Raw genomic sequence first — 12,568 nt, 5'->3', positions numbered from 1 at the left:
AATTGTGGTTTTAGAACCCTAGAGGTAGCTTCCCAGTACCAAGCGATGATCGTCAGGTCTGCTCCACAGTGACGTGGGTTACCGGGAGCTGTCCAGCCAACGCTGCCCCTGGACGGAGGTGTGTGATTGGAGAGGAGTCAAACCACCTGGGCTTAAGTGATGGGAGCCTTAGAGATAAAGTGTTTGTTGTCTCCGTCTGTAAAACAAGCCTTCATCCCTCGATCTGAGTGGATGTATTTAAAGGCCAACAGACACACAAAAACAAAAAATGGGCTTAGAAATATACCACAAACAAGATGCCCTTCCCCGACCGAAGCTTCTCATGAGGACTTTATGGAAAGAACAAAGCAAGAGAAATATCAACGTAAACCGAGGTACAGTCACAACCAACACAGTCTGTGGGGTGCCTATCACCTAACGTCAGCCGTTGTGGAGGGGGGAGTTCTTCTGAAGGCCAGGGAGAACCGGCCTGTCTTGACACATTCTAGAAGGAGGAAAAAAGAGAAAACATGCAAAATAAACAGAACACACACAAACAACAAGACACAGCACATTAAGCACCAGACAACACTAACAACACAAAAACGTACAACAGTACACACCAGTACAACCCCTCCACCTCATGCTGCTGACTCTGCAGTTTAGTCATAATGGTGTTTTGGAAAAACAAGTACACACACACACTCCCCCTCCTACGTCGGTGGTAAAGAGTTAATAAGAGACACTGTCTTCAGAAAATATCCACCTCCAGAATACAGGTGGTAACACCTTAGAGAAGGAAGTGATTGTGTGCGTGTGTGTGTGTGTGTGTGTGTGTGTGTGTGTGTGTGTGTGTGTGTGTGTGTGTGTGTGTGTGTGTGTGTGTGTGTGTGCGCGCGCGCTGCGCGCGCGCGCGCGTGTGTGTGTGTGTGTGTGTGTGTGTGTGTGTGTGTGTGTGTGTGTGTGTGTGTGTTTGTGTGTGTGTGTGTGTGTGTGTGTGTGTGTGTGTGTGTGTGTGGGTGGGGCGGATCATGGCTGGGGTTGTGGACTCCCAGTGTTTCTAACATGTTTCCCGACATCTTGCTTCCTTTTCAGAACAGATCAACTCTGCATCCAAAGAGGGTTGATATACTAAACCAGGCGGGACCCTCTGTGGACGAGGACCCCCGAAGGATACACGCCCCCAGAGTTGAGACCCCAGCAAACGTCATCATATCCATTCATCATTCGACCAGTCCACCTTTGTTTTTCTCTCATCAGCAACGGCTAACCCTGCGGTAGTCATAGCAACTGCCTCCCCGAGGTAGCCACAGCAACCATACTCCGTGTTGATGATGGATACAACCCTAAGGATAACAGACCATTTTCTGGGATCTTCAACACCTGGATATGCACCGTTTAGTCCGCCTCAACCCAGCTCTTGAATACCTATTCTTAATCTACCCGGGTAGAATCAGAGATCACCAATCTTTAGAGACTACACATGTAAAGAATCTGTTCGCTTCTCACTTCAGTTTTTTAGTACAGTTGAAGATAAATATCTGTGCTGACATGATTTACAAGCCGGGATCTAAATGAACGAACCCTGAAGGTTTATCCCGAAATAGAAAGCTGAACTTTTATCGTTGGCTGTTCAAGGCCTTCCGTCGTCCAAATCATAATTTCCAGAGTATATTAGAACAGAGATATAAATGTATTTTTCCCCATGAACGCTGATGCACTCAGTCCAACTGAAATGGGACAAGAGAGGACAAGCAGCGGAACAAACCGCCTGTGACAACTGAGTAAGAGGACGACGAGATCTGGGATCTGTTCAGACGCGACCGAGCTGGGGGGAAAAACCCCTGGACTTGGCTCCAGCAGAGCGAGCAGGGCGTTTTCACTTCGCCATGGTCTTGGTCTGCATCTGCGGGCTTGAGAGCGAGGCCTTCAATAAGGGAAAAATTAAAGAATTGGATTAAAGGATGGATTATCGGCGCGCCACTAAATCCCCCGACCAGCTGCTTCTGCGTGAACCAGGAGAGACGATTTAAAGAGAGAGAGAGAGAGAGAGAGAGAGAGAGAGAGAGAGAGAGAGAGAGAGAGAGAGAGAGAGAGAGAGAGGGAGAGAGAGAGAGAGAGAGAGAGAGAGAGAGAGAGAGAGAGAGAGAGAGAGAAAGACTAAGAGAGGTAGAGAGAGAGCTTGGCACATTGATTTATAGATTGTTTCTGGCTGGTGGATGACTTGGCCCACCTTCCCATAGCAGTAGTAGCAGCAGTGCTAGCAAGGACGATGGACAACCAGGACGACCTGGAGCACCCTCTCCTAGGGGACAGCCCCCACCCGGGCCGAGGGCTCCTGAAGGGGGTCTTGGTGCGCTGTGAGGAGGACCGGGTCTACCCCCCGCTGGCCTGGAGGGGGTACTGCGGTGGGCCCACCCACCACCTCCAGCACCCGCATCAGCAGCAGGTCCTGGACCCCTGTTCCCTGCCGCGTAACCTGGAGTCCTGCTACCCCCCCTCGGGCCTCTGGGGTCCCGCAGAACCCCTGCTGAACAAGGACTACCTGGAGACCACCTTCGTGGACATCCACCCTGGGTCCATGCTGGAGAGGAAGCTGCTGGCGGAGGCCCAGGACCTCCAGAGTCTGTCCTACAGCGACGAGGAGGACCTGCTGCCAGACTTTGAGGTATGCCCCCCCCCCCCCCCCCCCCTGAAACATAACTAAAACTAAACGCAAAGCCTTGTTAAAATAAAAGCCAAACAAAAAGTTTTACAATTGCAATTAGGGCATTTGGCAGACGCTTTTATCCAAGGCGACTTACATCGGTTAATACACACACACATTCACACACCGATGGCAGAGTCAACCATGCAAGGCGACAGCCAGCTCGTCAGGAGCAGTTAGGGTTAAGTGCCTTGCTCAGGGACACATCGACACTCAGCTAGGAGGAGCTGGGGATCAAACTAGCAACCTTTCGGTTACAAGACAACTGCTCTACCTCCTGAGCTAAGCCGACCCAGTTTTAGGTTCAATCCCCAACATCAACAGATACCTGTGGGCAACCTCGGGCCAGAAACCCCAACCCCTATGTGCTCATCCATGGCAAAATAAATCCAAGCTTCGGATAAGCACAATATGCGTTTTATACCAGAATATTGTTACATAATGTTTTGATAAAACAGCAACTCAACAAAGCATTGTATCGTAATCTTCTAAAAAAATGTAATTTAGGGTGGTTTCTATAATTTCCCTTGACAATAGATATTCCGTATTTAAACATCAGATTAATTCTTAATCACCAAGTGCATTAAACTCCTGCATCACAATCCTGAAAAAGGGAACAGAGCCGGAGATGAAACTCGGAAGGAGGACTCAACTTTCACAAATATAACAAAGATCCCCATCTTGTGACTCACTGTGGAGGAAGGAAGAGAAATCTGCTTCTCAAATCTCACCTGAAAATGTGGGGTGTGGGAACTCCTAAAAAAAGGCATATTGACAAAGTACATGGCACATGAAATGCATGGCATATGAAATGACTTTGCTGCTGTTCAATGAATGCTTTCTCGGACCCTCAGCAAGTACAAAGGAATCGTTGTCTCTCTGTGTGCTGCGATGATGAAGGCTTTGTGCATGATAATTACCATGTCTGGATTATGCCTAGCATCGCATGGTCAGACAACCCTCATAAGAGCCATGCACATCACTCACACACATGCATAAAAGAATGCATGCACACATGCGCACAAAAACACACACACATGCGTGCGTCACACACATGCAAGCAAACAAATCATTAAAACACACATCAAATCAAAATAGCCATTTAAAGTGTAGTCTTGAAAGGTTTCCATTGAAAGGTCAAAGGTACAACGCACAAGGGTTGACGACGCACTCCAGGGGGGATTCTGTGGGAATGTAACCTGGCATCAACCTTGAACACATGTAGATAACATGCTCTCTGTTCTACTGCTAAGGTTCCTCTGTGTTCTACAGCTGAGGTTGCTCTCTATTCTGCAGCAGAGATGCTATTTATAAGACGAAGCGGATCAATAGGGTGTGATCACAGACTAGCATGTGAACCCCGGACTAGCGGAGACGACCCTCGCAGATTAAAAATTATTACATGGCCCCATTCAAAATTATTAAATGGCCCCATTTAAAATTATTAAATGGCCCCATTTTCCCATTATGTGTGTCATTGAAGAGCTATCAACACATAGAAATGTAGCGTTTGACAACGCATCCACCCAGACGCAAGAGTCTCCAACCAGATACACAATGGGCAGATCTGCCTACCAGTTGGTACAGTCTACTGTGCTATTCTAACCTAGATAGTGTTTCCAGAACAGAAGGACTGACCCGTGAAGTAAACAAAGGCCAAGTCGTCACAATAACCTTGTGAACTAATCTCTAAAGTCATGCTATTAAAACTCTTTCCACTTTAATCTCAAACACAGGGAATTTTGGAAGGCTTTTTAAAAGATGGGCTACGAGTTGTCGAACAAACGCACCAAAAAAACAAACAGTACGAGTCATGATTTGCCTGTGGTCAGCGTAGCTGTGTGCATCCAGCATAACCCCATTCAGTCACATTGTCTTACAGGCAAGAACCTCCTAGGACGTAAACAACACAGAGATAAATAAGTTCTCAAACAAATACAGATAAAGGTATAATAATAAGCATGAATTGAAACACCCTTGGATTCCTATGTTTTACCTTTGTTCTATTGCAATGCATTACAGATAATTGCTGACATTTGAAATTATAATGACAATTACACATGTAATTCAGTCTTCAGATTACATTTTGCTGGGATACCAGCAAAGGACATAGGTTGACAGTACCAGATGATAGTGGAGTGGTCATGCTGGTTATGAGGATATGATGATGATGATGATGATGATGAGGAGGATGAGGATGAGGAGGATGATGATGATGATGATGACGATGATGTTGACGATGACGATGGCGATGATGATGACGATGACGACGATGAAGATGATGACGATGATGTTGACGATGACGATGACGATGATGACGATGATGACGATGATGAGTAATGATTCAGAAACTAAGGATGTTCCTCATTTCTTGTTTAAAGAAGCAAACCAGAGAGCAAGTTCATAAAACCAATTCAGATTGCATTTGATCCAAAATGCCCTGGGTGTGAATGTCATTGCTGTGACACTGATCGCGTGTGACCCGCGTGTGACACTGATCGCGTGTGACCTGTGTTCTACAGGACTCATCCAGCGATGAGTTCAGCGAGTCGGACAGCGATAGCGACTTCCCCCTGATGATCCCCCAGGACCACCTTGGTCTCGCCTTCTTCTCCATGCTCTGCTGCTTCTGGCCACTTGGCATCGCTGCCTTCTACCTGTCACAGAAGGTACTGCACCCCACCGCTGGCAAAACACGGGGCACCATGCTTTGAGACTGTTATGATTATTACGATAAGGATTAATAATTTGAGGATTAATGTGACGATGATGAGGATGATGATGAAGATGATGTCTCTGTTGTGATGTTTATTATCATTATTTAGTGGTCGTTGGGATGACTGTGATGATCGTGATGTTGATGATGATGATGGTGTTTATCTCGCTGTCAAATTACTAGGTTTTTGAAATTCAGTGTTGATATCAACTACAAATGAAACTGCCACGTGAGTGTCTATGTGTCCGTCTGCCCATGTGCGTGTGGCTCTGAACCACTCATAGATTACATCAGGTTAAGGTGAGGGTATCTGGATGGTTCCAGCTTCGACATTATGGAATTGCTTTGGGTTTATGGGATTACACCCCTTTTACAGATTTGTAGGATTATGGCGACAGAGCTTTCCAATACCTCAGAGCCACACAAAGCAGCCAGGGAAAGAACAAGGAGCTGAGATAGAGCATACAGTCCCATCAAATCTGGGGTGTTTGTTCGTTTACAGTCTTGGGAATGAGCCCAGACTTTGATCCGCCCTCTCTGTCCTACAGCAAGGGGCTGTGTTTCTGAGTAGGGTTGGTTATCTCTCCAAATTATCTCCTGGTTTACTGAGGTAGATAGTCTACTGGTTAAGCAGTTCCAGCCAAAACGCATCTAGGTTCGATCCCCATCTTGCTGAGTTTCACTGGGCCAGATGCCCTAACATGCTCCTTGATGAAAGGTTTCTGAATTCATTGTAAGTCACTCGCGATAAAAGTGTCTTGTTGAAATACCGAAAGTCACAAAGATGTATGATGCATAGTCCAACCTACCAGTTGGTACAGTCCGTTAAGTTGTTTGGTTGTAGGTTGATCTATTATCATTTCTGGGTGGGCACTTCCACTTGTTATGTCACTGTGTGTGTGTGTGTGTGTGTGTGTGTGTGTGTGTGTGTGTGTGTGTGTGTGTGTGTGTGTGTGTGTGTGTGTGTGTGTGTGTGTGTGTGTGTGTGTGGGGGAGCTAACTGTAAACCTGCAGCAGAGTTTCTTCACTCGTCAATTATCTTTTTTAAGGTGTAATCAGAGTTAGAACAAGGAGGAGGGGTTTGATTTCCGATACGTCGTCTACCTAAGGGGAGAGGGCAAAAGCTAGAAAGGAATCAGAACACAATAGGAAACCTTTGAGTAAAATGACACCTAATGACAAGCTTTCTCTCTTTCTGCTCTTTCTCTTCATGCCGTCCTCCGTCCCCTCTACACTCCCGTTTCCTCCTCCCTTGCACCTGCCTCCTCTCCCCCTCCCTCTCCTCAACCCCTCCACACCGCGGCCTCCTCCCCTCCCCTCCTCCTTCTGTCTTCACCTCCCCTCTCCCCTCTTATCCCTCCCCTCCCCTCCTCCCCTCCCGTCTTCACCTCCCCTCCTCCCCTCCCCTCCTCCTTCTGTCCTTACCTCCCCTCCTCCCCTCCCCTCCCCTCCTCACCTCCCCTCCTCCCCTCCCCTCCTCCCCTCCCGTCTTCACCTCCCCTCTCCCTCTCTCCCCAGACCAACAGGGCCTCTGCTCAAGGCGACTATGAAGGAGCAACCGCTGCATCGCGCCACGCCCTCTGGCTCTCGGTCCTCTCCATTGTCTTCGGCATCATCACCTACATCTGCGCCATTGCTGCCCTCATCTCCTACCTGTCGGTCAAACCGCCCTAACGCAGCCTAAGACCGGGCGGAAGGATACGCAGGGTGGAGGAAGAAGTATTTCCCTTTATGCACCAATGACATTGACTCTCTCTGTGACACACATGAAGAATTGACTTGATTCAGTCTACCTGCTTGGACCTTGGCATGGTACATGTTTTACAGACATAAAACCTGGACCGGAATCGGACATCGCGACTGGAGTTGAGATCTGGTTGACATCCATCATGGTTCAATTCAATGGTGACTCACTGGACATACAACCATCACAAATCATCAGGTTTCAAAGTACCTGAGACGTTTATTGCAATCTATAACTCAAAACTGCAGAAGCTCTGTCCGTCAAAGCAGTTTTACCAGGTCAATGAAGGACTTAATCAAGACCCTACAAACCTTTATATTTCGTGCATGTTGTCATTTTTCTTTGGATGTGTTTCTTTCCTCCTAGTTCATGTTCAGACTTCAGCTTCAAGAACAAAAACATGGGTCACAACGTTGTAGATAGCACGAAAAAAAAACACTCACTGGACGTTGAAGGTTGGAATGACGTCCAGTGAGTGGTCGTGTGATGGTGGTCGTGTGCAATGTATCAGAGGCTGCAGATTTAAGGACCAGTCCCGACCAGGCCACTATCCCTGCTCCTGGTTGCCCCACTTTCCGAGGTTGTGAGAGGCCTACAGAGTACCTGAAAAAACGTGTTACATTTAATAAGACAATTTAAATCCACTGCTATTTATAGGTTTTGTTTGTTTACCATGTAAATAGAAATGTGCCAAAAGAATAAGGTAAGATACAGTAGAACTTTATTCTATTATATGACGGGAGATTTGGAAAAGCAAGGAATAAGAGTTGAATGGAAAGCATGGTGTGGTGACTATGTGATGAAGGAGGACTACGTTGCTGGGAGCTGAACCTTGGAGACAACTACTGATTGCGGAAGACATCTCAGGAGAAGAGATATTATTTTAAAAGGCAGTGAGCGAGACGCCCTCTCTCCTTCTCGCCTTCAACTTCTAAGATGGAATCCTCTGAAGAAAATAAGCCTAGTCTATGCATGGTACGCTCTGACACACTCCATTGGATGCGTTTTGTTAGGAAAAAGACGGACAAGGCGCTTTTAAAAAAAAAGAAGAATTGCTGACATCCAGTATCCCCGTCCGCCCTCCCCTCCGTCTGATTGGACGAGACGTTTAAGCATTGGGCATCCATTACATGCATGATCTGTAGCGGCAACCGCTGTCGTCCCGGTGAACTCAGCGAATACTGCATGGTGAGTCTGCACTCTGCTACGCTGCTGCTCCCAGCTTCATCTGCATCCCTGCTCGACTGCAGGAACAGCTTTGTGTGCTTCATGAACGTCCCCTGGATCCGAGTGCTCTGACCGCAATGTACCACAAAACAAACCTCCTCAAGGAAATTCAGACAGGACAAAAAACATGATATCGTGCTATAACAGGATATTTTATATTTAGATATATAATATAGTTTTATAGATATGGAATCTACGCTGTTATGAATAACCATGCTTTGTCAAAACATCTTAAGAACAGCTGTTGAGACTCGCTTCCGAAGATCTACAATCTGTATGAACACTTTAACAACCTGTGGTTCCTCTCCGTCTACATGTTATCTACCACCATTGTGGATATGCTGTGGTTTAACCTCTTTTTGAGTCTGGTGATGACACTGCTGGACAGGGCGTTCCACAAGCTTCTCACACTATAACGTTAGACACACCAGTCAAATACCTGCTCCTATGCCGGTACAATAAACGGGGCCCTATTTAGCTGAAAGTGTGTTGTTGATTGGCAAGCCATTTCAAAAGCTAGTGGGTGGACACACCTACATAATGTCACAATATGGTAGTTTGAATGGGTTTGAAATGACTCAATCAACATCACACTTGTTGGTAAAATAGACACTTTAAAAGTCACAATGAACATTCTAAATGCTTATTGAGACAACTCTAGCCTTAGAGAATATGGGGTCAAACTAAAGCTCGAAATAAAGAAAGAATGGGTGGTTGGGTGTATGATGAGAAGCACTCAGTTAGAACACCAAGCCAACCCCAAAAGGTGAACGGCCACTAACTGTCCTACATTATATCAGCAATGCTGTACACCTTCCACCTCAGCTTCCTTGTATTTAAAATGTTAATACAAAAAAAAAAGTGTAAAAACGTAATAAATGCACTTGGTTTCAGACATTGATTTTCTTTTGATAATGCACGTGTCAGAAAGGGTTCATAATCATCTAAGGTGCTGTTGCTTCTGTTAATTTAAGGGGAATGACACACCAACAGGTGCATTGTTCATTCGCCACTAGAAGTCATTTCAGAATCGACCCCTTTGAATAGTGACATCACATGTGGGAGCGACCACCCTGATATATGATGAATACTAGGGGTGGGAAAAATAATCGATTCTTCGATGCAACGCGATTCTCGCTAGAACGATTCTCTCTCGATGCAGATAAATTAATAATCGGAATAAAAAATAAATAATTGCCTGCTGCAACATTCTGTTCGCCAGAGGGATCATTTTTGTATTTTTAAAATTATTGAATTTATCTTCATTGTGTATTGGCAAATCTGATTTGTCTTGACACGATTGCGATTCAACCTACGCATAGCATGCGTGCAAACTCACAGCCAGACACAAGAATCTTTTGCATGCTTCCATATTTTGTTATAATGCAAGCTGCATTGATTATTGCATTGTTCATAGAAAGTCATATTTGTGACAAAGGCTTTCTCTCTTATGAAATATTAGATAAGTTAATTCATCCGTTGATGTCTTTAATGATCATCACAAAAGTAGGAAGTGATTAGCAAACTCTTGAGTAGCAAACCCAGATGTATATTTTGGAAAATCATGCATGGAAAGGTACATAAAAAAAAAAATGTTGCATCGAGATGCATAATCGCTTCAGAATCGAATCGTTGACCTCATAATCGGAATCGAATCGTGAGGTACCAAGAGATTCCCACCCCTAATGAATAGATCCGCTCCTACCAGGCTGTGCAGACTACTGGGAAGGTAGGATGTCCATCTGAAACAGATGTCGGACCAAATGAAAGGTCCACCATTCCCTCAATCCAACCCTCTTTCCAAACACACAAACACACGCCCACCAAGGACAAAGCTCACTGCAAATGGACGAGAATTGTAGCATGAAATACTGTTGAATATTTTATTAAAACAAAAAGGTTTGTACAAAGAAAGACTGTTTTTCCCGGCAGTCTCAGAGGGTTTTGGAGTAGCGCCGCTGGACAGACTCTCTGTAGAACTGGAAGATCTTCTCTGAAGCCATCTGGCTGATGGCAATACACTCTTGGAGCTGGGAACCCAGATCCAGAACGCACAATATAGTCAAAAATCACAATGATTTATTATTGATTACATTTACATCTCCAATTCATTTATTGATTATGCAATAAGCAAAGTCAGTTCTACTTAAAAATCGATATCATATCCCTACCGAACATAAAGAATGACAACAGAAGGTGTACTCAGGACCACTGCAAGTTCTAATGGCAGAATGTTTTCATTCAAAAAGCGTTTGGAAAGACCGCCCTACCTCGTGGACGGAGAAGGATCCCTTGGTGGAAGACATCAACACCTTCTGCTCCGTGCTGTCGATGGCAAAGGTCAACAGCGCTCGGCTCTCCTGGAGAAACAGGCAAAGATAAGTTAATAAAGAGCTGATTGATCCGATGTCACACGGTCAGCCTAAGGGGGGGGGGGGGGGGGGGGGGGGGGGAAGAGTGTACTGTAGGTCCACCTTCTCCTGTGTGGCTGTTGGGTCTGTGATGACCTGCCCGTCCCTGGCGATGGCACACGTCACGCCGCAGAACAGACAGCTCATGGGCAGCCCGGCGTCCATGAATGCCATGCAGGCAGCGTTCAGGAAACATGACAACAGCTGCACAGAGGGTTAAGGATACCTTGTTGTCCTCGATGGATGGGGAACATCTGTTCCCACACAGGCACATGAACAATATCTACCAAATGGCTACATGCACAACCACAGTCCGCATCCCCTAAATAAGCCTTAATCCATTACACTCATGACACAATTAAGAGTAATAAGGCGTATTATGTATGAACAGGCACAACACAGGAGAAAGCGACAGACACAAAATCAGGGGCATGGGCCAGCTACTGAATGTAGGATACAGAACCATCATTGTGCAACACTTGCAGGATGAGCGTGAGCGAGGAGCGCGGGTGGAGCGAGGAGAGCAGAGAGGCTTCGCACGTCTCGCGGACGCACTGCTCCTGCGACCTTTCTTTCACACCTGAAACAAAGTGTCAAATTGTTCTCTTCAGAAAGGAAAAAGTGTCAGCTGGCTCTTCCTAGTGCCGTGCATCGGTTGAGCAGAATATTTCAGCTACGTTAAAAACAATTTTATTTCATACAGTTGGCAGAGGAAGCTCAGAACCGGCTGGTAAGATTGACATGAAGACACAGAGATGGCTGCGCGTTAAACGATTTGATGGGGAACGGAGACTTCTGTAAAACTATATCTACCGGTCTAGATTTAGGACAAAGCATGGTTGATTTCAATAAGGGCCTTCCAAGCTTGTTCATGCCGTGACCATCTCCTCAATACCAATGCAAAGTGACATACTACAAACATGTCTCATGAAATACACAATGGACACGGCAGGCTTGTATACATACTTTTTTGGTTAGTTATATCAAAACATTTATTGTGGCAATCCGCCATCTATTTGCTCCACTGCTGTGACCAATTTATGGGTGATCATGAACCACAATTGCAACATCACTGATTTCCACATTAACTGTTCATTACATTTCATTTATTATTATTTAATCTCCTTACTTGGTAGTCCCACTTTAGTCTGTATCACGACCTCTAGGGTGGCTCGGTCGTAGATCTCCTTACTGACCTTCACCTCTGCTGGACCGTACACAGCAGCCAACACACTGGTGTCTCCTACACACACACGCACGCACAGGTTAGACAGGAAGAGAGATATTAGATTGGTGTCTCCTTCAGAGATTGAGCTACAGACCGACTTGAGAAAAACAAAACACTATGTCTAGAGATATAGAAACAATACAGATTTTGCCTGATCAGTACTGATCGTAATAAATCGTAATACAAATATATTCATTTATGATATGGGAGCTGACTTATAGCGTCAACACATCACAACACAAGAACATTTAGGGCTCTCTATATGGGCTGCCACCAGAGATAACTTCGTGCAGTGTAAATTTACGACTCACCTTGGATAAAAGACGAGGAGCCATCGGGTCTGGATAGTAGACACTGTTCGCAGCCAAACTCTCGTAATGTGACGTTAAATCCATCTGAGCTGCAGACCTCCATCGTGGTGCGAAGAATTGACGACGACGTCAGATGACGTGCTCTGTTTTTATAAATATGGCGCTTAGTAGTGACGTCAGACAAAATGTATTACGGCTGCGTTCCAAATCTGATCGGTCTGTCGCTTTGGCTTCTTTTTGCCTAG

The 12,568-nt window shown here is 45.6% G+C and overlaps 2 protein-coding genes across 3 annotated transcripts in view; one reads left to right on the top strand and one right to left on the bottom strand.

The window, feature by feature from the left end:
- tmem91 (transmembrane protein 91) overlaps nucleotides 1-9,266 on the top strand; it is a 10,655-nt gene extending 1,389 nt beyond the window's left edge. Inside the window, exons 2-4 of one of the 2 annotated variants that reach the window (XM_060076482.1) lie at nucleotides 1,080-2,647; nucleotides 5,209-5,355; nucleotides 6,921-9,266. In XM_060076482.1, the coding sequence (XP_059932465.1) occupies nucleotides 2,252-2,647; nucleotides 5,209-5,355; nucleotides 6,921-7,076 (699 nt within the window). In that variant the 5' untranslated portion in view covers nucleotides 1,080-2,251 and the 3' untranslated portion in view covers nucleotides 7,077-9,266. Of the gene's footprint in view, nucleotides 1-1,074; nucleotides 2,648-5,208; nucleotides 5,356-6,920 lie in introns of both variants that reach the window. The other variant, XM_060076481.1, reaches the window with a different exon arrangement.
- Nucleotides 9,267-10,242: 976 nt separating this feature from the next.
- On the bottom strand, nucleotides 10,243-12,483 carry exosc5 (exosome component 5). The gene is made up of 6 exons (XM_060076484.1): nucleotides 12,324-12,483; nucleotides 11,914-12,027; nucleotides 11,243-11,364; nucleotides 10,848-10,988; nucleotides 10,644-10,733; nucleotides 10,243-10,403 (listed from the first exon to the last, which is right to left on the bottom strand). Exons 1-6 carry the CDS (start codon nucleotides 12,424-12,426, stop codon nucleotides 10,308-10,310), a joined length of 666 nt encoding a protein of 221 aa, XP_059932467.1. The 5' UTR covers nucleotides 12,427-12,483; the 3' UTR covers nucleotides 10,243-10,307.
- Nucleotides 12,484-12,568: the final 85 nt, after the last annotated feature.

Source organism: Gadus macrocephalus, chromosome 16 (genome assembly GCF_031168955.1).
Source record: "Gadus macrocephalus chromosome 16, ASM3116895v1".
NCBI classification, from domain to species: domain Eukaryota; kingdom Metazoa; phylum Chordata; class Actinopteri; order Gadiformes; family Gadidae; genus Gadus; species Gadus macrocephalus.
This window is presented reverse-complemented; position numbering and strand designations above follow the sequence as displayed.

Excerpts from the sequence above, each read along its gene's own strand:
- exosc5 (XM_060076484.1), bottom strand. The coding sequence starts at position 12,426 with ATGGAGGTCTGCAGCTCAGATGGATTTAACGTCACATTACGAGAGTTT. Across the intron at positions 12,028-12,323 it reads CTCCTCGTCTTTTATCCAAG|GAGACACCAGTGTGTTGGCT; the intron begins GTGAGTCGTAAA and ends GTGTGTGTGTAG. Across the intron at positions 10,404-10,643 it reads GATCCTTCTCCGTCCACGAG|CTCCAAGAGTGTATTGCCAT; the intron begins GTAGGGCGGTCT and ends CTGGGTTCCCAG.